Source organism: Seriola aureovittata, chromosome 4, assembly GCF_021018895.1.
Source record: "Seriola aureovittata isolate HTS-2021-v1 ecotype China chromosome 4, ASM2101889v1, whole genome shotgun sequence".
Classification (NCBI taxonomy): domain Eukaryota; kingdom Metazoa; phylum Chordata; class Actinopteri; order Carangiformes; family Carangidae; genus Seriola; species Seriola aureovittata.
Genome location: NC_079367.1, coordinates 16968862 through 16993020, shown reverse-complemented (window position 1 = coordinate 16993020; position 24159 = coordinate 16968862). Strand labels below are relative to the sequence as shown.

Here is a 24159-nt window from a genome sequence, read left to right as displayed (position 1 = left end):
GGCGCCAGCAGTTGAGACTCTATTTAGCTTCATCCAATTCAAAAAGCAATGTTCATCTAATTTGCCAGGAGGGGAGGGTGACTTGACAAATTTAATCTGAGTGATGACCTTGAGAGATGAAAGGCGCTTCTCAAATTAAAATATACCTATGCTTTCAGCTACCATAGCAACTGGTTTCATGGATGGCAGCATTTTTGATATACATAAACACAAAGATAAGAAAGTGCACACTCAACAAATTGGAGCAAATTTGTTCAGTCAAAATCTAATCAGTGATCAGACTGCTTTGCCATTTCATGTCACTTCAATCATTCCTTTATCCACTTGTTTCTGTCCATTTTTGGAGCAGTGATCTGTGGCGGTTGTAGACAAACAAAAAGCGATAAAGAACAGAGCTTTGTGTTGCTTCTTGGGCAGACATGAAAGCTGTCAGTGTGTGGTGATATGGGTTGGGAGCCATGTAAAGTTAGGCAAAAGGATAACATGCTGCGTTGTGGAATAGCTTCATTAACATGCTTGACAATACACTTACTACACAAATCATTTATTGGGATGGCTTAAATAAATTTCTCTAAATTTTTCTTTTTTAATTAGATTCTCTAATGACCAATAGTTATTCTCTAAATTTGGTTTATAGTATATATTTAGAAATAAGTTGCCTTGTAATTGTAGTTATTTTAGGTCTCTGCTAAGAACATAGCGTGTTCTTAAGCACACTTACCATCCCGGGCAATATGCCCCCCTGAACCAGACCACTGACCAGAGCTCAGTCTCAGGTCTGTTTGTGTTCACTTAAGATCTGGCATCCTGCCTTTGGTTGTGGAAACTAGACGCTTTTTATTTAGCCCCAGAGGAGGACAGGAAATGTCTGAAAATGAAATGCATTTTATATTCTACCGTCCTTTTTATCATAATCTCTGAGTTAAACTTTGTTTGAAAATGTCTGCAGGGCATCCCAGTCATGCTTGATATGACGGATGAATGTCGATTACGGTACATGTTTATATATAAGACATGTGACATAGCTCAGTTTTTGGTAGATACTTGTCATCAACGTACAAGAGTGTTGTATATTTATATAGTTCAGTTTATATCTGGTATAATGTGTGTGACACATGTTTATAGTACTATGTGTTGGCTAGTTTTCTCCTGCCTCTAAAGTTATTGTAAGAAGTGTACTGTGAACCCATGTTCACATGATTAAGTTGCCTTCTCCTCAAGTGAACTGTGTCACTCTATATACACCACATGTCTTTCTCCTTTGCTCCTGTGATAATTTCTACGGCTTCTAGAGGTCATCGAACAATAAAACGTAACTATGGGTTGTAAAAAGTGCTTGCTAATTTTTTAGAGTACAGTCCCCAAACTGTTAGTTAGGAGCACATTTGTTGGGGACTATTTTCAGCAGATGATTAATATACATTTGTTGCTTTTGTGTATTTTTCACAGGAGAAACGTGTATGTGGGATTGACTCAAAAAATGAATATGCATGCAAACATGTCACCCAATAATCAATTATATGCTTTTAACAGGACTCAATGGCTATATCAGGCTTTGGCTATACAGATAGTAGCTTTTAGATTATTGTTGGTTGTGGTTGACAATAATAAATATCACCACAATTATCCTGTAAGATCAAAAAAAATGTGCTTAGAGTCGAAATAATAACTTTGAGGTTTTATTGAATTAATGTGGCTTTCAGACAGAATGAGCTACAGATTACTTTTTTCCATTGCCAGTGTTTTGTCATTGAAACCTCTGAGACCTCCCAGTGCTCATTTCTTGTCAGCTTGAGTGGAGCCTAGTGTTTAGTTCTATAGCTCTGCTTGGGATGAGAAGACACACACACACACACACACACACACACACATACACACACACACACACACACACACACACACACACACACACACACACACAAAGCCTATTGATTATAGCTAGCAGGAGCAATTCAGTTTTGAGTTTTGTCTTGGGGTTGTTGAGAAGTTGAGAATCTGTATAAATTACGTCTGTGGAAGAAAATTATGGTTTCATCAAAATTCAATTGGTTGTGTGCTCAAGAGTTTATTACCCAAGTATTCTTATCATTTAGCTAAAGTGACCTCACAACCAGTAGTACAGAGAGCTTACTCCTATAATAAATACAATCAGCAGTTATATGTCACCCAAAATATAGCAGTGTTTCTTATCTTAATTTGTTTGTCAAAGAAAAATGTGTCGTCATTAATAGACTAAAATCTCTAAGCTCTACACCACTCATGAAATTCTTCTGTTACATTATGTAACATTTTATTACAGGAAAGCAAGATTAATGGTGTGTTAATAACACTGCCCAGAAAAACTCTCCATGTATTAATTTCCCGAAATCTAGAATGTGACTTAAGTAAACAAGGTTTTAATTATTGCCATTATCAGTACCACGCAGCCCAGCAATCCTGCTTCCTGAGATGACTATCAACTGAAACGCTGTCGGTGATCGTAAAAAACAGAAACCTCCTGCGGTGGGAATGTTTAGGCTGTAATTGTGTAACATGATCACAAAATCTGAATGCACTCTCCTCATCAGCTGTTGTGACTGCACAAGAAATGACCTGCAGTTTGGCCATCAAGCACATTAAAGGGCTATGCCAGCTGCTAAGGTTGCCCTTGCACTCAGGCATAATGCATTTCAAAGGAAATAACTCAGCAATGTAAAACAATTTTGAAAATTACAGAAAATTGCTGAGCTATTCCGGTTGTCAGGCCAATGCATAACCAAAAGGGAACAGCACAACTTGTTTTACACCAGTCTGTTTTTGCAAAGATCAAATTCCAACTTTGTGAAAAAAAAAAAAAAACTTATCACCATAGTTTATGTCAAAAGTTAGTGGTTTATTTTGTAAAATAATATATTGACAAAAAGGTTTGTTAAAGGATAAGACACTATCATTGTCAATTCTACAAAAATCATTTCCCTACAAATTTCCAAAGTAAAGACCAAGCAAGTATTAAAAATCAGTTTGTCGGATCACTTTTGAAATAAACACACAGACATAGTAAAAGGTTAATTAAGTGTGTCATTTAACCATTCCATCCCATCATATTCGTCTTCAATTGGTTTGTAAAATGATATTCATTCTCTTGATTGTTACTTCTCTCCTCGTGGCACCCTGCAGTTTCAAAGTGAAATGACTGCAATGACATCACTTCTCAAAACTATGTAAACAGGTTGTTGTTGTTGTTGTTGTTGTGGCGGCTCTGTGTTTCACTGAGGGAGGTCAAGCATTAAGTGAGGAAGGTGTTGCTAGAAAACAAACAAAAACGCACATTGTCTTGTTGTCTTTTCAAAAATAGCAAAAGATGTCATTTTTAACTTCACGCTGAGGAAAGAAGGAAGCGAAGATGACAGTGGTAACGTTCACAGGCTACGCCATTCTAGAAATGTCAGCATGCACTTCACACCTCTTGAACATGGAGCTATCACAAAATTTCCGCCCACCATTTATGCTTTTAAAATGTCAGTCCCTGTCATGTGAGGGGCTATTCTTAGAAGAGGAAGGTGCAGCACAGTGAACCTAACCTGAGACCACAGAACACAATAACAGCTAAAACTGCCAGTGAGCGAATGACTTTACGTCAATACTGTTGAAGTATCGCCATAAATGGAAATGGTTGTATAAAAGGATGTAATTATAATGTATTATTGTACACAACATAACAAGCATTAATGTACCTTTTATTAGAAGTGGAAGCTCTTTGCAATGACAGACATGCAATGCAGGCTTTACTCCAGAAATGATAATGTCTGCACTGTACGTATACTGTATATCAATCATCCTAAAGTGCTCCTGCTTCCTGTTTAAGTCATGCTTATGTCGTCATTTGGAGTAGAGCATGTCTACTTTCAGGCTGCAGGTTCAGTAGTGGCTGAAAGGCTTTTGCGGTCTGAATCAAAATCTTCCAAGTTGGTAAACTTTTTCTTAGTTTTAGTTTTAGTTTTAGAGATGTTGCACTAGAAAGGCCCCCGCTTTGGAAAACAGTCATGTGATATGACCAACACAGACTGCTGAAGCTTCATATGCAAACAGGACTGTGGATTCTCCCCTCCATCTCTTACACTAGTTACGTGCTGGGAAAGGATCTCGTTATGGCCGGTATGCTGGAAGAATTGTGATAGCTGCTGATAACTCTTGAAATGTACACAGGGCCTTTGACTAATGTTTTGACATAGACTTAACCTTTCAGTTTAAGTTAAAGTTATTAAATTGCTTTTGGAAAAATAATAAGAAATCACAAGTTAAAGTGACAGGTAGCCTAGATTCAGCGTCATCTTGGCGGAAACGCTCAGTGCACAAGTTTGCACAAGTTGCTCCACCTTTGATTCATACTGTTCCCAGAACGTGGGAATGGATTTAATACTTCTCATAAAGTTCTGTAGAAACCTTTGATTATTAGGCGTCTGGCTACTAAAGACAAGAGAAATGCTTTAAAAAATGATAAACACGCTGTCACTAAAGCACCACCCTCTTCTTTTAATGAAGCTTAGTTTAATGAAGCTTTGTCCTATACTTTGCACAGCCTAACCTCCTTATCACATATGATTTATTTATTTGCTTTTTGTCTTCTTACTCTGTAGAGCGGCCTTGGGTACCCTGAAAGGTGCTATAGTAGAAGAAGTTATTATTATTATTATTATTGTTATTATGACATTATGAAGGGGGCATTCTCTCTAACTCTCACATCTCTCACTTTTCCTCTCTTGTTTTGTGAGCTAAAGTGAGCTAAACTACCACATTTCCCACATCCTTCCTTTGCATGTTCATCAGATGTGTAATGAATCTGATCTTCTACCACAGACCTACTGCTATAGAGCCCAATTCTGAAACACTCGCTTGGCCTCTATGGGCAGGGAGAAAAGGTCATGGATGATGAGTGTTCAGGCTAGTATTAAACCCCCTTTTAGGTGATTTTACCATAAGACTCATTTCCCAAAAATATTTGGCATTTCCTCTTTCTTATCTACCGTCTTCTCTCACTGCTATTTGTATAGCTGACCTCAGATATGCATTCTTGCTCATAGGAAATCATCGCTGATTTACATGTTTACTCGTGTTTACGTTCATAAAACATGAAAAGACCTGTGGATACCACACACACGCAGGGTTGTTCTGGGTATGATGCTGACTCTGAAAACCCCGTGCTTCATGCCGCTTCCTGGCACAGATTGCACCGATTCACACTGTAGGTGATCAGCCTAACTCTGTGTTAAAGGAATTCAGACAAAGTGAGAAAATTATGAAGAAAGAGCATTTTCAAATAATTGACGATGACTCAGTTCCGTTATACGTTTACACCTGTCATGTAAAGATTAATGTGAAAGTAAGATAGGGAAATCACACGTGGCTGCCTGCCCACAGAAATTCTGTTTCCTTTACGCACAAAGCTCACTTTTTTTTACTCTCATTGACTTCTGCATCATGTCTGTTTTATCAGTCTTGTGTTCCTCCCCACCCATGAAACCTACTTCCTCCTTGCACGTGTGCAAAGGCAAACCTCCCTCCTCCTACTTGTTTCTTCCCCTTTTTTGTACTTCGTCTCATCCTTTCTCCACACTCCCTGCTGACATTTCAACTGTGGCTGTCCACGGCAAATCATCTTATCTCAGAGCAAAGACTAATCAGATAGAACACAGGAAGAAAAACACCCTGCACTGTCTAGCTATTGTATTGGCTGATAATTGTCTAGTGCAGTTATTTTCTGAGAGTGCCATGTGGTACTGTAGTGGTTTTGGCTGCGTGTCAGCAGCTCTGAAGAGTCTCCTCTGAAGCTCGTGCTCTGACCCTCCCGGATGAACGTTTCCAAACCTGAAACAGCTCTGGAATGTGTCTGAAACTCTTTGCCCAGTGGACAGCGTTCTTTTACAGTCAAGACACACCTCTTCCCAAAAACAACAGGTGAGGTCACTCTTGATTACAAATCTGGATGTAGGATGTCTGGAAATGATACTATACTTTGAACACTTCAAAAAGTGACAGCGAAAAGGGTAAAAATGTGAGGCATTCTTCCTTGTTTTTAATGTTCTGCAAGCAGGGCGTTAAAGGTAGGCTATTAATTTGTTTTGAAATCTCACTTTCTTTGCTAGTTTTCTTTTCTTCCCCATTGGACTGCTGTCAAGGGAAAGACGGCATGCTCGAGGCTGTGTGAGCCCGTGTTGCAGAAGTAATTAGGCTGGAAATGTTGATTCTCTGCAGGTTTGAATGTTTTCTGTGGTTCTCCCAGCGGTGGTCACCACAGCAGGCTGGAGAGTGTAGCAGAGAAGTGCTTGACAAGGAGAAATAGTCCAAATTCACAGGAGTATACTGCGCAGGTGGACTCTGACACTTTTGGAATGCAGCTTTGGTATTAGCGAAGGAAACTATGAAACATAAATTTAAATCAATCTCAAGCTCAATTTTGTTTGGAAAATGAGGTTTGGCGGATAGCACATTCTCTCTCTTGGCAGAAAAGGTTAAAGTTTTTCTTTTAAAGCAGCACTGGTGACAGGCTGTGTAATAACAAGTTCAGCTTATAATAGTAACAATCGCATAGTTGGCTCAGATGGACTGAAACTCGGACTAGCTGTGTAAAGCAGGCCTGCATTAGGAGTGATGGATAAAATAAAATAGTTTACACGTGAAAAAGACATGAAAAGTTGAAGACCTGTAGGTTTGAAGAAAAACAAAGCAAGGGAGAAGATAAATGCCAGTGACTGGAACAAACTCCTCACAGTTACAGGCCCTTTGCTAATAGAAGGGAAAGGCCGATGTGTGGTTAGTCATAGCAGTCAGACTGATGACTAAACAGCAGCCAGTGAATTATTTTAGAAAAGCTAGATTCATGAAAAAAAATTTCCGTCACTAAAGTCAAGGTAGTTTCCCATTGATTGAAAATTTTATGAATACTCCATTAAATCGAAACCATTTCCCCACACCCATGCAGGCGCACATTATCATTCTCTCAGGATGGCTTGACTCTAAATGGCTTCTCCATTATTGAGTTTGGACAGGACAGCCTATCTCTGTCCAGACGTTAATGGTATTAGATGCTTCCTGAGCCTATAAACACACCAGAGCCAACCCTGAGAGATAGAACAAAATGTACAGGGGGAAACAAATATCAATGGATGCCAAAGAGAGAGATGCCAATGAAATGTTTAATTTCCTATTGCTGAAATCTCAGTGATATAGAGAGACAGGAAATTGACAGGATAAAATCTACATAATAAAACTTAAAAAAAAAAAACTTATCACAGTAAAAAAAATGTTCCGTCAGACTCTCTTAGATAAAGAAAAGAGAGGGGCTGTATGAGAAGAAGAGTAGTTTACACCTGGTACTTTACAGACAATACACTGGAAATATAATGAAATACCTATCACAATGACATAAAAGCAGCAAGTATAATTATGAATAAAATAAAGTTATTTATAGGAAGGTTTTATAATCTTTATTTCCTCATCCAAACCTGGATATATTAGGTTATATTAGGACATTAAATTTGAAAGTCTAACAGGTTTCTCTCTGCACGCACGACATCAGCAAAATGTCGTGCTATAGGATAATCTAACTCTGATGGAATATTTATGTTCACTCAGTCTGTCTTGGGCATTCTCCTGGTTTCACTGAAAGTGCAGCACCGTGAGCAATAGGCCGTGTCCTCTGACTTTAAAAAAGCTATTGAGGCTCCGGAAAAAAGCAATTCTATGTCGTCTTTGTAAGGAGTTTATTATTTCCCATTTTCTGGTGACATTTAGCTGTGCGGACAGTGTCTTTTGGCCTTTCTGTGCCATTTCAGCACCAGAACATTTTGAACAGGAAGCAACACAGACTAATGTCTCTGATGTGTCTGCCTAACAGTCAGGAATCACACCCACAGATCTGTGATGGGCCGGGCCTGACCGTGCATCTTCAGTGTAAATCAGGGAAGGAATTAATCAGCTAATTCATGTAGTGCATGAAGTTCACATTACTCATTCTTCAAGCCACAGTCAACATTGAATTCCCTGTTGTCTGGGAGTGACGCTTAAACCACCCAGCTCCGCTGATTACTGTTACATCAGACATTAAACTGGACCGTCAGCCAGTCTCTGTAAGGATACATATAAATTAACAGGTTGAGTCTTGTTTTGTCCCCACAGAATCACAAATGCTCATCGCTTAGATAAACTGGACTTAAGTTATAAAGCGCTGGTTACATTAAAATGCAAATGTTCACTTTGTCAGTTCAGTCGGTGCTGCCGCTGCCTGCCACTCTGATGTAGGTCAGTGAGTGCAACAATTTAACAAAAAGCAGCATTAACATAAAATAATGTGATCATCTCAGGGATCTGGGAGCAGAGGGTTCTACAGATAATTCAAATGATATAAGGCATAAGCTCCTTATTGCCCTCAGTTTCCATAAAACTAGGACATTTATCAAAGAAAAATGCATGACATGTTTTCTTCAAAAAGAGCAGTTGAGGCAATAAAGGGCGATTTTTTTGGCAATCCAAGCTCCTATTACAACTGTGGGTGCAAACTGTTATCATCAGGGAGCATGACTAAGCCTGTATCATCTCTAGGTGGGGGATTTCAACTCCAAATACCATATGCTCTACAGCCAAACTGCCTCATGTTCAGGCAATCACACAATTTTCTCTCTTGAGATCAATGAACCACAAAATATGATTAGCAATACAAAATATCCAAGCTGTGCTATGAATTTTAAGTTATCGTATGCATAAGTTCATGTTGCCCCTGTCGCTTCTACTCATTTAAACTGACAAACTATAACTGTAAAACTTTTTTTTTTTTCATGCTTGCAGGTGAGTTTCTATCCATCAAAGTGACAGATCAACAACAGAAAAATGAACGTCACAGTCACATCACCAGCGACAACCACAAACTCCACTATGTGTGTCAACATCGACGACAAGAGCCCCATCAGTGACTTACTGATGTCTGTTTACATCCTGGCTTTTATTTTAGGGTTGATCTTCAATGTACTGACTCTGGGCCCTATTTGGCAACAAGTGCGGCGGCAAAACATTTTGGGCATCTTCCTGCTCAACCTGTCGCTGTCCGACATGCTTTTCCTCTTCACTATGCCCCTTTGGATCAATTATTACCGGCAGGACCACCACTGGAAGCTAGGTGTTCTGTCCTGCAGTGTAGCTGGCTTCTTCTACTACTCCAACATGTACATCAGCATCTTCTTGCTCTGCTGCATCTCTGTGGACCGCTGCCTGGTGGTCACGTACCCGCTCCGCTCCAAGACCCACCGTACATCACGCTACGCCTGGGCACAGTGCGTCACTGTCTACGTTGTAGTGGTGGTGCTGCACATCATGGTGCTGTTCTATGACAATCTCAAAGATGCTCATGATGACGTGAAAGGCAACGACCGTTGTTATGAGACTTACCCCATGCAAAAACCCGTCGCCTTGTTCAACCTGATCAGAGTTGGCATCGGCTTCCTGCTGCCCCTGCTGGTGTTGGCGGTGAGCTACTGGAGGGTGCTGGCCACTGTGGGCCAGAGTCCCGGCCTGAGTGCCCAGGCCAAGAGGAAGGTCCGCCTGCTGTCCTATGGGGTGATTGGGATTTTCTCCATTTGCTTCGCTCCATATCACTTTCTCCTGCTCATACGCTCACTGGTCTTCTATCACAGCGACAACACAACTTCTGGAGGAAACTACTGCGCGTTTGAACAAAATATGCACTTCTCCTTCTCATGCACACTGGCGCTGTCCAGTCTGAACTGTGTGGTGGACCCTGTGCTGTATGTGCTGGTCAGTAACGGGGTCCAGGAGGAGGTGAAACTGTGCTGGAGGAGGCATAGAACGACACAGACAGAGGATTGTGCGCTGACTTCATACCACAGAGGAAAGCCAAATAGTAATAATTTAATATGAAACGTTAAGCAGTACATGAATGGACACGTATTCATATATGTTTGTGTGTGTGTGTGTGTGTGTGTGTGTGTGTGTGTGTGTGTGTGTGCATAAACGTGTTTATGCATAATACTGTAGCTGTTTAAATGCATTTCTGCATCTCCAGCGTTAGCGAGTAAGTAGCAGGATTATTTACATCCCATAATCAAGGCTTTGTCAACATACACATTCCCATCTTTGTCTGTTTTCCTCCCTCATATCCTGCACAGTGTGGAGGAGGGGCTCGAATAACACGCATAGCTCTTATGAGATTGTAGTCCCAGGTTCTGCTCTCCCAAGAGTTCTTCAGTGGCAGCCACTTCTGGTTTGTGTATGTACACCACTGGAGTTGAAGAGCCCTTGTGTTCTCCTTCCAAGCTATATAAGGATGTTGTGATTGTTATTGTGTGACCATGGAATAGAAAAAAGTGTGTTAACTCTAAAGCATGCCATGAAAAGCATTTATTAGCATGACCATGTGTCCTCAGTGTCTCACCGTCAGTTAAACATGAATTTCCCTGAGGGGATAAATAAAGTATCTATTTATCTATCTATCTATCTATCTATCTATCTATCTATCTATCTATCTATCTATCTATCTATCTATCTATCTATCTATCTATCTATCTAAACATGTTCAGTGTAAGTTCAAATAAACCAGTGGTTCGATCAGGTGCTATGGTTTTGGATTCTTAAGTCCATGCAGAAAACATCAGATGATCAATCTTGCAGTTGGCGCATTAAATGTCTTCACAGGGAGGGAAAAGCTTAGGAAATGATAAACTCATACATCTGAGCACTTAGCCATTACAGTCACACGCAAAGTAATCATAAATCCAGATGTGTCAAGTGGGCAAAGGCTGCAATCAGTGTGTGTGTGTGTGTGTGTGTGAGAGGTAAAGAATGAGAGAAATACAGTGAGGGAGAAAGTGAATCAACAACATTAAGACTCACTGCTGTTGTTTTGTGTTTTTTCCATCATTTATACAGAAGCTCTCTTGTGCATCAGTGCAGCTCTTTGCTGTGTACATCGATACATCACCAGCTGAGCACTTGGCATATAAGCAGAATCAACCCTGTGATTTCTGAGGTAGCCAAGGCTTCTATATTTAGCTTCACTTCCTTTAAAAGCTTATAGAGCTGACCTCTTGCTCTATAGATGATATACAGTGTTGATAAATAGAATTGCTGCCTGGATTATGTTCACTGACGTTGTCAGAGAGAACATTTTAGTACTTTTCTGATACTTTCATTAAAATATTCCCATATTATGTTGATACAAACATAATCCAGGCAGCACTGTTCTTTCAAAACATAGTTTAGAAATAGTTCAAAACTAGTTGAATATGACTATGATTTTTAGGAGAAAAGGTTGTTGTTGTCTCTGGGTGTTTGATACTTGGAGGATAAGGCTGGTGATAATTTACACTTTTCTTATTATTAAGAAATCTCAATGAAAGACCAACTAACTTGCCTAAGCCAGACCTGGCTGTGCCACAGACCACTATTTTTTGTCTAAAAACTATTCTAAAAAATACATCAATGAGTGACATGGTTACACTGAGTAACATTTTTCCTCATTAACACAAGCATTGTGTATTTGTAGTGGTAGTGACTGTAGTGGTGGTGGGGTCCACTGCTCTTACCACACTGGGACCTGCTGCCTCATTACCTGCATTACCATGCACCTCCCTCTTTCTCTCTTCCTGTTTGTCTTGGCGGAACTAAGAAGTACAGCGGACCGAGTGGAGAGTAGTTAATCAATTGTAGATGGCCTTGTTCTGACGGTTAAAAAACATACAAATAAAATGCCAAAATGAGTTGGCAAATATACTTGTGCAGTCGTTAATATACCTGGGCTGCCCGCCCAACTAAAGTCTATGTGTGCAAAACCCTGTGTTGTTGAAAACTACAGTATCCAACTGTTTTAGGAAATGAATCAGCCTTTTTTATTTTTTATTTTTAAAAACTAAAATGAGCTATTTGTAAGTTTTTTCTAATTGCTACATAGCCAATGTTAGCATAGCAACCAGTAGTAGGAGCAAACGGGCGACAGACAGTTTAGGGAAATATTGAAAGATGGACTAATGCATTGTTGGTTTTGGTCCTCTCATGGAATTTGTTGACAAAATGGAAAATATGAAAATGAGTAATGCCAGATTTTAAAGGCAAGACACAGCTGTTGATGTTTCATCAGGTCAAGAGATAGCTCTATTTCAGAAAGAGAGACAGAGACAGAGAAAAGGAATAAGGAAGAGAAAAAAAATTATTTGTATGAATTCATGAAAGATTCCCCAAAGATGTCCTACTCTCACCTTTTTGTTTGACCTCAACAACCCCCTCCAGTCAGAGCTTGGAGCAATTGAAGAAGCGCCACTCGAAAAAGTGAAGTGACACCATACATATCTGCAAATGTTAAAATGCAGTCAAGTATGAAGAAATTACCCGAAGCAGCAGTCCATCATCTGGTGGCATTAGGCCCGAGATATTACAGATCCATTTTCTCCAGACTCAGCTTTTAATGAGGTAAGTCAGGCTGTAGCCAGACTCCTTTGGAAATCAATATGTTTCATTGATTAGCTGTTCCGACTCATAGTCTCATAATGCAGTCTTGGTCTAAATGCATTATATAGACAAGTTATTCTTAGACTAGAAGTTATTTTAGCATTGAGTTGAGTATTGTGACACATACAAAACAGTACTTAGTAGATAACCATTTTTCTTTTCCCCTCCCATATGCAATAAGCAATCATTTCTAATCCGTTAAGATTTCCATTGAACTGCTGCTCTCCAGCTGCTCACTGTGTTACTAAGTGTGTCTTTAATCAAACAGTGAGTCTTTATAATCAAACTCAATTTGTCCAAGGCTCAATGCATTTCTGAACCACAAACCCAAAGTGCTTTATCATTAGATTTAATATTTCATTAGCAACACAACAGGATATTTAATTTTCACTACTGTAACTAACAGACTTTAGTGCACATTTGTGTTTCTTGTGCAGTAGCGGGGTTAGGGCTAAACCAACTCTGCAGTTCCCTTCAACTCTAGGCAACAACCTCAAACATGAGGGGGAAGAATTTTAGAAACACATTTCAATATAACGCAGTCCAGTACAACACCACGACTAACTACAACCTCAATAATAAACATATAGTTGAATTAATACCTTTGTGTCACCTTCTAAAGCTTTAACAAAAAGTGGCCAGCGCTTTGTGGCAGAGCTGTTGTACTGGATAGTGTGAGATTGTGTAGGTGTACCTAATAAAGTGGCCAGGGAGTGTTTAATTAATTTGCACTGCTCATCTGAACACACAAACAGGTAGATTCTTTTTACAGTTTTTTTTATTTATATCTTCTCAGAAACAAGTTCAGGCTGGCATTTAGGATGTGCAATACGTGATGTAGTGCAAAATAAAGACACTTAATATTTCCCACAGTGAGTTTCAATTCAAAGACTATATCTATCAAAAATGACATTTTTTGTCGCCGGTTTTCACTTCATGTCACTGTACTTGCACAACCGTGTATGTGCAACACATGAATTTATGTAAGGCAGACATAACCACAATATTCTTCTTTTTCTCATCAAGTAACTCAAACACATAAAGAAACAGGGGAAGTGAAAAATACATTTTTTTTTCTAGTATACTGGTGTCACTTCATTGACTTCTCTATGGCAACTTGCCCCAGCCCATAATTTAAGATGGTTACAGCAAACTCTGTCTGGTGGCCTGGTAGACAAGGAATTCTACATCCTCACTGTAAGGAGCTTAATTTGTTTATACAAACAGGCCCTAGCCAGATTCCACTCATCATTTTGTCAGTTGAAACATTCAAGTTTGCACATCAATTTTTCATAATACGAAGCAGATGAGGTGGTGCAGCCCTCAGCCTTATCCAAAAACAGAAGTGGCCATGAGAAATCTTCACAGCTCTAACACCATTACATCTTGTTGTTTTAGTGCACTCTGGGGTTTGACTGCTTTATATAAAGGCATCATCTGCTTGTTACGGTGAGAGACAGAAGAATAATACGGTAAGATTAGATTTTCACACCCACAGTGCAGTGATTTATTTTTGATTGCACTGCATGAGTTTGCTCTTTGTTCATTTCTGTCCTTATTCTGTAGTTCTCGAGAAGGTTGAAACAAATCTGCAGCAGGTTCCTTACTGTTTCATGTCATCACTCAGTGTTTTGACTGGCTGTCTTTGCCTGTAGAATGACAAAATTGCATTTTTTGTGAACCATTCCTTTATTAACATCGGGCACTGAACAAATACAATATGCCATTACATTGAAATCCCAACTAATTACAAACAGAGCAAATGATATTTCCCCAATGGAAGTGAAAGAGCTGGATATGATGCTGAGGAGTTTTCGTTATTTTTGTTGAAAGATTTCTGTTGCTTTTCCTCCTGGTTTGAAGTGAGCAGGGCTCATATGGTCCATGCAGCAATCAGGATGTAGCAATATTTAAAAGAAAATATGATAACAGGTGTCGCTTTGTTTTCTCATATTATTATCATATCAAATCTGATCCAATCACAACAACAAATTCCTGATACAGCAAATTAGCTTAGTGTTAAATTCTTGATAAATAGTAACTAAGGATGATTTCAAACGAAATTGCATGGGTTTTAACATTGACATTGTACCTGACGTTAGGGCATTTCAGGAAGGTTAAATTCCCCTCTGAAACAAATGGCCTCCCTCCTATGCTCCTTGCAGACCCTTTCAGTAGGAGCAACAGGGCAAGCAATCTAATTCAGTAGGGCTGAATGCAGTTTCAAGTTTCACTTAGAGAGAAAAGCCAGGACATCATATATATGTATGTATATATATATATATATATATATATATATATATATATATATATACACACACACACACACACGCACACACACACACAAACACACACACACACACACACACACATATATATATATATACATATCCTTTTTTATCATATGCAACAATAATAGTGAAAACTGTATAAGTAAGTGAACAAAATTAATGCTGCTTAAATGTAATTTAGATCACATTAGCCAGTTCTCTGGTGAGTCTTATAACAAGATGCATGTTCAAAAATGGACTTGATAGCCTGACTTTGACAAACAAAGACAGCATTAATCATACTTGATGGGAACTCAATGGGAGTGGTGTCAGCAGTGATGCTTATAGGTGACTCTGTGTTCATGCTCTGAATACTAAGTTGATCATTGCATTAATCTTGTTTTCCGTACAGAACAAAAGCAATGAGACTTTATTCATCAGGTAACACCGTTATGAATTTGGCAGTGATTAAACTTTACAAACAGCACTTTGAAGGTGTCATATAAGCTTCAGATTTCATCTCCCACTCCTGTACATATTGATCTTTTTCACCCAGGTCCACACAAACTGTGTGCACACTACATAAACACAACGGTATTGATAACACAAAAAGTTAGCTAGTTGAGCTGAATCATGGTGAATAAATAATACATAATGACACAAAGAAATAGCAGACAATGTGTATGTCAACATAAAAAATCTGATATAATATCTGATAATATAATACCCGATCTTACCCCAACCAAGCTCGCATGAAACCGGGGTGTCATGTTTGATGACCAGCTATCCTTCTCTTACCATGTTTCATCAGTCTCCCGATTGCTTTTCACTATACAACACCAGAAAAATATGGTTTTACCTGACCTAGTACGCCACCCAACTCTAGGTCCAGGCCATGATCACCTCTCGCCTCATCTCCTGCAATGCCGTTCAGGCGGGCCTCCCCTCACACACAGTGAGATCCTTACAGGTGGTCGAGAATGCAGCAGCACGCCTGGTCTTCGATCAACTTAAACAGGCACATCTACTCCACTCCACTACTCATTGACCTACACTGGCCACCCATGGCCACCTGAATCAAATTCAAGTCACTAATGCTTGCCTTCAGAGTGACCTCTGGTTCTGCTCTCATCTACTTGAACTCAGTCATAGAGGCTTATGCTCCATCTCGACCACTGCGTTCCTCCAAAGAATGTCGCCTGGCTTTACCGTCCCTGCGTTACACAAGGCATTCCTCTCAGTCCAGTGTTCTCCTCTGTGGTTCCCCGATAGTGGAACAAGCTACAAAATGATATCGGAGCAGTGGTATCCCTCATCTCTTCCGAGAGCACCTCCTCTCCTAACACCTCTGACACCCTAACATGCAAGCATTTACTATACACTTACAGTGCACTTCTTTACCTGATCTCTTTGCACTTATTGAATAGATGTGGTACTTAGTACTTACACCAAGGTCTCCTACTGCAATGGAGCTTTAGTGTTGTCCTTCACTTGTAAATCGCTTTGGATTAAAGCCTCTACCAAATGAGTAAATGTAAATGCAATATGGCGATACAGTATGTAATACAAGAGAGACTTAAAAAATAAGAATAAGATTTTGAAGCACAGACATTCAATAGCAGGGGCAAAATAAAACAATCACATTGTGTCTTTTGCACATATCCTCTTCATGGTCTGTAATCCATGTCTGTGGAGAAGAGTTCATTGTTCAGTCAGCTCCCTGAAGCATTTATTGTTCAAATCTAACAAGGCCTTGTAACCAGTGTAACCAACCCTGGTCTCAGCCTCCAGCATAACAGAGTCCCTACGCCTAAGGGTCTGTTCATGCCTGTGTTTTGACCTTTTTAAAGCTGCAGGATCTGCTTAGTGTAGGAAAAACATACAGATCCCAATGGATGGTTTAATCTTCTTGATCATAATACTAAAGTACACTACAGTCTGGTCTGGATCCGCGCCTTTGTCTGTTTGTCATATGTGACCTTATTTAGCCGTGCCTCTGATGACACTGTACAAGAGAGGACTAAATGTGTTGAAGTCAACAAACACTGGAAAATTGTGGAGAAATCTGGTTTAATCTGGTTTAAATGTAATAAGCTGTTGTGTTTTCCTCAGTGCTAGGGCTGCAGGTGTTAGCTTATGAGTGAAGGATGGGGCTCTGTATGTCAGCAGCTGATGAAGCAGTGGTATCGTATCAGGCACAGTTGGAAATCAGCTACTGGACGTTGCTCTCTCCACCATTGCCCTCTTACTTTTGCGACAAGGACAGAGGTAGCCTTTCAGGTGCATGCGTACCTTGCTATGCAGTGAGGCATAGATGAAGGGGTTGTAACATGCAGAGCTCATAGCCACTAAATGGCAGCAGACTTGTAAGACGTTTATGTAGCGCTTCCCTATGATGTGGAAGTCTGGGTCCAGGTCCAGCAACAGGTTCAGGACCTGCACAATGACATGGGAAAATTTGTAACTGCACTGGGTAGTGCTGCAAGAACAAAAACACACACACCATTACTGCACTAATGGTGTGCTGGCGTGATTACATTTATGTTAAATGCTAATACTGAATTACTCCATGTGACAACCTATGCTATAAAACCTGAGAAACAGAAGCCTATTTCAACATTTCCTCTTTCTCATTTTAGCAAGTTTCACTAATCACAACAAATGCCATATTCTTGCAAACATGCTAGAGCCTTGCAGGACTTGCAAATGTATCTGCAGTTTGCATGAGACCGTTGGGAAACATGACAGCACCACGATATGCGATCTGTGTGTTTAAGCAGTGCCAGCAACACTTTTGTGAAATGGGCCACAGGTCTGTGCAAATCCACTTCTTCCATTAACATGACGATGAAATTCTAATCTTTTAACCTTTTGCATGGCTCATTGTGGACATAATGTTGGTTTTTTAGACACAATATGCATGATGGTGAGCTTCTGTGGTTAATGATGTATAAAATCTAATGATCTCATGGACAATTAAAGCTTCACTCTTTTTTTTATCACTTCACAGCTGTCAAGTTTATGATTTGCTAGCAGACATCTATGAAAGAATGTAGACTTGATTTGTCTCCTAAGCCTCTGCCACATAAAAATCTTCTTCAAATTCCACATGAACTGAACAGTTTAGATAAGGAGTAAGAGACAATGATAGTCTGGCTAAGAATGGCTAAAAGTTCGGCTTTGAATTTGGATCTATCATAGTCTTTGACTCACCTGCAGAGGCAGCCAACACAGGGCGAAGGCCAACACTGAGGCCACCAGCAGAGAGAAGGTCTTCTTCCTCCTCTGGCTCCAGCGCTGCTGGCTGTTGGACTGCTCCCCAGGCACTGAATAGCGTCTTAGGCTGACAGTAATGGCACAGTAGGATATGCTGACTGACAGCAGCGGGATCATATAGGAAGCTATGAGAATGAAGCAGGAATAGAGCAGCCGCAGATTGCCGCTATTTGGCCAGAATTCCTCGCATACTACCAAGTCGATACCACTTGGCCGCAGGTCTAGGTAGCGTGTGTAGAGAGACGGTGGTGCAGCCAGGGCCAGAGATAAAAGCCATACACCCAGAGTCACAGCACCACAGCCCCACACAGAGATCCTCCTCCGTACTGGATGAGCTGAGACAGAAAGGAAAAGAAGTACAGACATAGCATACAAAAAAAGCATGAAAGCAGTATATTTATTTCACACATGAAAGCCATTATGTGTAGAAGTGTGACTTAAAGGTCTTTCAAATGAATCGGATAGCATAAGATTTTGTTTGTAGAAAAATGAAATAACTGGTACACTCTTGATTGTGTTGATTTGAGCCCATTGATATCAGACCCAATCAAGGGTAGGTTGGGTCTGAAAGGGGAGTTATCACAATGTATTGCTGTTTACCACAGTGTCTTTTTTTGGTACCAGCACCATATGGTGCCGAAGATACACATTTTCATAATCCTTTTCATAAGTTTAAGAGTGACCACTAAGCATTTACAATAATGTTAAGTCCCTTACCTACAACAACATAGCGGTCCACAGCAATGGCAGTGAGTGAAAGAACTGATGCAAACACAGTGGCACATTGCAGCAAGGGGACCAGGTGGCATAGGGGTCTCCCAAAAGCCCAGCCATGGCTGTCGAAGGCATAAGATGCAGTCAGTGGAACACAACTCAAACACATCAGCAGGTCTCCTGCTGCTAAGTTACCGATGAAAAAGTTGGTGGCATTGTGGAGTTTCTTGTCAGCCAAGATACAAGCCAACAGGAAGGAGTTTCCAACACCAGCCACAGCCACTAACAGGCAGTAGAGAGGCAGGAAGAGAAGTTTGAAACGTAGAAGAAGCTCCATGCCTATGAACATGTCCAGGGGGTCACTGTGGTTGAGTCCTTGGTGTTTGCTACCATCTAGACTTCCTCGTCCTGTTTCATGGCTGGTGTTACTTGTCACACTGAAATCCTCATCAATGAAAGTATTCATGTCTCTGCAGACCAAACTGAAATGAAGGGATAAGCATTATCAATAACAATTTCGATGTGACATTTTGATCGGTCACTGGTCACTATTATATATCAAAAATTTATTCTTATTCCAGTTGATATTTCAATAACATTGATGCTGTGAAAAACACAAATAATAATGATGAAAAATGAAAAAAATGATGCAGCAACAAAAATGTGAGTGATTGATGTTTCATAAACTGCTGATCAGATAAAACAAAAAGGTACTGCTTGGCCAAATTCCACAAGCCATTTATTTAGCTGTGAACGACAACTAGAGCCCCGATTTTTCTTCATTGACATTTTGGCACATTGGCACCTCTAAAAGTATGCCGAATTAGCTATTAGCAATTCCTGTCTGCACTGTCCCCTTTGGATGTACAGACAACTATCACAATAAACTTAAAACATGATGATTTTCAAACAAGTTTTGGGGGTTCACAGAGGAGCTGATTCATTGCCATTTGTGATGGACAGTTGATATCACCGGAAACTGTAGGTCACACAGAATGTATAAACATGAGTGTTGTGTTCAGGTTTGAAGGTTATGAGGGTTATGAATTTTTGGCGCCCATCGCTGTCATATGGTTTCCTCCCCCACTAACTCTTATTAAAATCTTTAAAGTGCATACAGTTTCTTCAGCTGCTGTTTGACTAACTGCAGAGACAGGATGTGCCAGTGAGGTATGTTGTTTTGATCCAGAAGCCATCATAAAACTGCTCCGTCAGTGAGTGATAATGATCCTACATGAAAGAGGGATAATATTCTACTTCATCCTCACAAGAATTTCTTCTTTCTTTCATCTTCATGCTAATGCAGTGGTCTGGTTTATTGGTGCATTGACCGTAGAGCAGATTTTCTTGTGTGTGAAGAAAAAATCTGTTGCATTTTAAAAGAAATTACTTCTTATGAGAAATGTTTTCACTGACTTGTCCAGAGAGCAATCTAAGATGATGGCCTTTTTTTTTTACGGGCCGTTGACTTGTGATGTATCATGCATTTGGAATATAGTGCACCCTGGTGCCTTTTCCTTCAAACAGCTGTTAAATCGTATTTCTGGCAGCTGCAGGAGCCCAGCCATAAAACTATCATAAGGAGGACAAATTATTGCGGTCAACCCACAAGACTAGACAAGATTTGGTCTGTAAGAATGTAAACTGTTAGTTTTGAAAGAGGTTTTGTGGATAATACATGGAGATTAGTATTTTCAATCAATTATCATAACTTCTTTGGCAAGTTTAAAACATAAGAGGCTTCAGGAACACAGAAAAACATTTCAAATTTTGAGAGATAACAGAAGTCCAATATGAGAAATGTGTCTTTGTTGGGGAACCTAGAGAAACAGTGCCTAACAGGGGGCCTGTTGGATCCATAGATTGTGGTTGGATGATGGAGATGAACTCTAAAATGTATGGTACAAGTAATCTTTCCAACACTTTTGGGGAAGTGGTAAAAAATATGCAATAAGATTATATTGCGATTATTTTTGATAGCTAATTCAAGTGCGATGAGTTACAATTTTAGTGGCAATGGTTATTTTTTTCATTTAATTTTCACCGAAAAAATATAAAGGCTGAAGATGTGATTTTTGCTGGGGCCTGTACCAAACAAGGATGTTCCCTTACATCTGGAGAATATAACTTGTAGGCTGGGGTGTCTCTGTGGCACCACAATGCCTTCATTTATTCTGGTATGTTTTGATATAATTTACTTGGATCAAAAACTGCAGCTCCTGTGAATGGGATATTACACTTTGCCATGTTGTGATTTTGAAAAATAAAAAATAAATCCTGACCTTTATTAGTGCTTCCCATATATAGAATATATTCTGGTGGCCATATAGATTTTTTTCTCACCTAAAGGATTTTTTAAATTTTCTTCCCTCAAATGTCTGTGTGGACATGCAGTTGAAAGTAAAGTTCATATTGATTGACTTTCATGTTCAGAAATAAGCACATGAATGCAGTGCTGTTTTGCAGCCAACTCATAAGATGTTGCTGCTTTCCACCAACCCACAACCCTGAAGCCTAAAATTCTTCTTTTTTTTTCCTTCTTTCATTTTTTATTCTGCTGGACACACATTATTTTCTGGTGTCTGCAAATAGATTTATGATCAGCTGAAATGGCCTGACATATTTGTGAATGAGGACTAGATGTGGCACAGAATGTTTAAAATGATATTCCAAACTGGCCGAGTGCATTCAGAAAAGACTGGAGGAAATGTGACTGATATTGGATAGGACAGAGGAAGATGATGCTGCTGAAATGGTTTAAGAAGTTTCTGTTGATGTTCTGTTTCTTTTTTCCCCTAATCTTCACTTTAACTTGCTCTCCTTACTGTGGTCTGTGATGAAGAAACTACCAACGTTTCCATCCTCTTTTGGGATTAAACTAATCGCAGAAAAAGGCACATGCTCTATTTAGGATCTTACATGTTACTATGTTATAGTTTGCCAGACTGAAGCTACATATTAAATACTACATAGGTCCAGCTATATAATTTGCCGAGGACACTGAGTCCATAGTCTTCCAGGGCGGCCAGCAATTCTGTATGACTGGACCGGTTTTTAATGCTTCTAAATGAGCTCACATTTAAACACAATATAAGCACCAGAATACTGAACTTCAACATTTAGCAAACTTTATATACTTTCTAACCTGCAATTAGCCATTTCTTCAAGATCGACCTAATTTGATTTCATATTTCATCTGATGCAGCATTTAAGTTAGCGCTGCGTTCTACTGTTCAGTCACAAGCTGTTTGCTCCACAATGGAAAGAAGCTCAGTTTTAATAGTGATTTCATTATTTTTCAACCAGTGACCAGAGTTTTAGGCTGACTACTCAATGGAAATGAATAAGATGAACTATGTGTTCAGACAAACCTTGAGGCGAGGTTTAGAGGTGGAGTGGTTGCATACAAAGTCAATGGAAAGATGCAGTTAGGCACAAACTTTCCACCTCCACACTGGTTGAAAATATTTCAGCTTGAGCAAAAGATATGCATATACATGTGTTCCATGGCGTTAGGAATCTGCTTCATGAACACTTTGGGGGTGAATAAATAAACGTGCTGACATTTTATAATGATCACCAAAGTCAGTAGGATTTATCTTTGGGGCTTTGAATGTCTGTAAAAAAAAAACTCAAAGCAAGTGGTAGTTCAGATATTTCAGACAGCATCAAAGACTGACGCTGTCATCCCAATAGACCCATGCTGCTAGAATGATAAAAATCTGAATAAATAAGTGTAGGAACATAACTAGTGCAGGATGGGTGACTAAATGGTTTGATAGGAATATAAATAATGTGGATCACATGCTCTAACCTTTCAGTCACCATGCCTAAATCCAAATGAACACCAGTGGGAGATTTTAGGCCAACATGTTTGACAGTTCAAGGTGTTCATCTGGTTTTACCAATTGTATCTGTTTCTACTGTGCGTAATAGCAGAGTGAACAAAAAAGTCCCAGTTTAAACCCACAAGAAGCTGCTGCAGAATGCTAAGTTAGGCAAGTAAAGCAGTTTTATACATAATTATGAATCATGTAAAGCAACACTTTAATAGAGTCGAGGTTGAGAAAGGTGATGAGAGTACAGGTGTGTTGTTCCACCTCATTGCTGCGAGAGGAAACGATGCAGATAGTTTCATTCCATGGATCCACTGCACTGATTCAAAATGTGTAGCACATCAGCGCAATCAGTTTGAAGGGCATATTAGAAAAAATTGCATGTCCAGATCAAAATCTGTTAATAACCATTACTTGCTGAGCAGCACTCTCCACTATAGATGTAGCTTCTCTTAGTGGCAGATGGCATTGTGTCTTTAATTTTCTAGTTTGTCATGCATGTGTCCACGATCAACAGCAGAAATATGTTTTCTGAGCCAATCTGGTCTCACGCAGTATACATTATCCGACAGCTTGGGAGAAACCCACCTTTGCCTAGTAACGCTGTTACTATGGCCTTTGTGGAAAGCATCCAGACCTGGCAGCTAATTTTTGAGGCGTGATGAGAATTGAGAACCCTCAAAATGCAAAAAAGGAAGGACAGCTCCTGAAGACTCCCTCTCACCCTGAATTGCCAGCTCTCTCTTCCTATTTTTCTTTACATTCGCTTTTTTTTGTTCTTTTTCTTTTCTTCTTTTTTTTGATAATGCCTTATAATTTATATAGAGTACTTTATATAAATCTTGCATTTCCATCACTCTGAGGCTGCTAAGGCATCCAAAGAGAGCTGGAGGCAGAGGTTGAACAAATATGAAACACAAATGATGTCAAAGTTGATTATATGCAGTTGTGATGAGGTGACTTGGTGTTGCTCATTATTTGAATTGGGAATATAGGAAGCCTGCTCCTGTTGATTTGCATTATTGCCACACATGTACAGCAGATACAACAGTATAAGAATAATGGTTTGTGCTCTCTTTAATTCAGATAACACATTTCCACAGTACCATCTCTACAACTGATATGTTCTGTGTGAACTGCAGTGTAATCAAAGTCTGAACCGGGTGCTTTAAGGTGTTTTAAAGTCAGTAAAGTCCACACTGTTGCTAGAATGTCTTTCCTAGTCTGCAGGGCAAGTGATCAACTGCTGACTAAATGTTATTATCTCCTGCTGACCCTTTCATTAAGAGAGGTCAAAGCTTCTCCAATATTATCTGCTCTGCCAAGGAACAACTCATCACAATTTAAGTCGCGCAAACACATGTGTACACATTTGAACAAATGCAGGGAATAGAAAAATCAAGGTTTCTAAGGTTTTAAGGTCGCTGCATTAGGTTGAATGTGTGTTAACAGAGCTCATTGGCTTACAAAATGTAAACAACTTTTTTGTGGTTCTTGATGCTGCAGGGTATGAGTGTGCATAGAGATAGGGACAAATACTTATCTACTTGCTGGATTAGCAAGATCGCAAGTTT

General features: G+C 39.6%; 2 protein-coding genes across 2 annotated transcripts; one reads left to right on the top strand and one right to left on the bottom strand.

Annotated features, from left to right (window-relative positions):
* The first annotated feature begins 5398 nt into the window (after positions 1 to 5398).
* gpr184 (G protein-coupled receptor 184) lies at positions 5399 to 10598 on the top strand. The gene is made up of 2 exons (XM_056373273.1): positions 5399 to 5939; positions 8826 to 10598. Exon 2 carries the CDS (start codon positions 8863 to 8865, stop codon positions 9904 to 9906), a length of 1044 nt encoding a protein of 347 aa, XP_056229248.1. The 5' UTR covers positions 5399 to 5939; positions 8826 to 8862; the 3' UTR covers positions 9907 to 10598.
* Positions 10599 to 14765: 4167 nt separating this feature from the next.
* On the bottom strand, positions 14766 to 19248 carry si:dkey-202l22.3 (7 transmembrane receptor domain-containing protein; the record flags this gene model as incomplete). The annotated part of the gene is made up of 3 exons (XM_056374210.1): positions 14766 to 17195; positions 17973 to 18370; positions 18753 to 19248. Coding segments are annotated over 3 exons (1122 nt in total), but the record flags the coding sequence as incomplete, so codon positions are not given.
* Positions 19249 to 24159: the final 4911 nt, after the last annotated feature.

Bases quoted from the DNA above. Each gene is read 5' to 3' on its own strand.
- gpr184 (XM_056373273.1), top strand. From the start codon at position 8,863: ATGAACGTCACAGTCACATCACCAGCGACAACCACAAACTCCACTATG.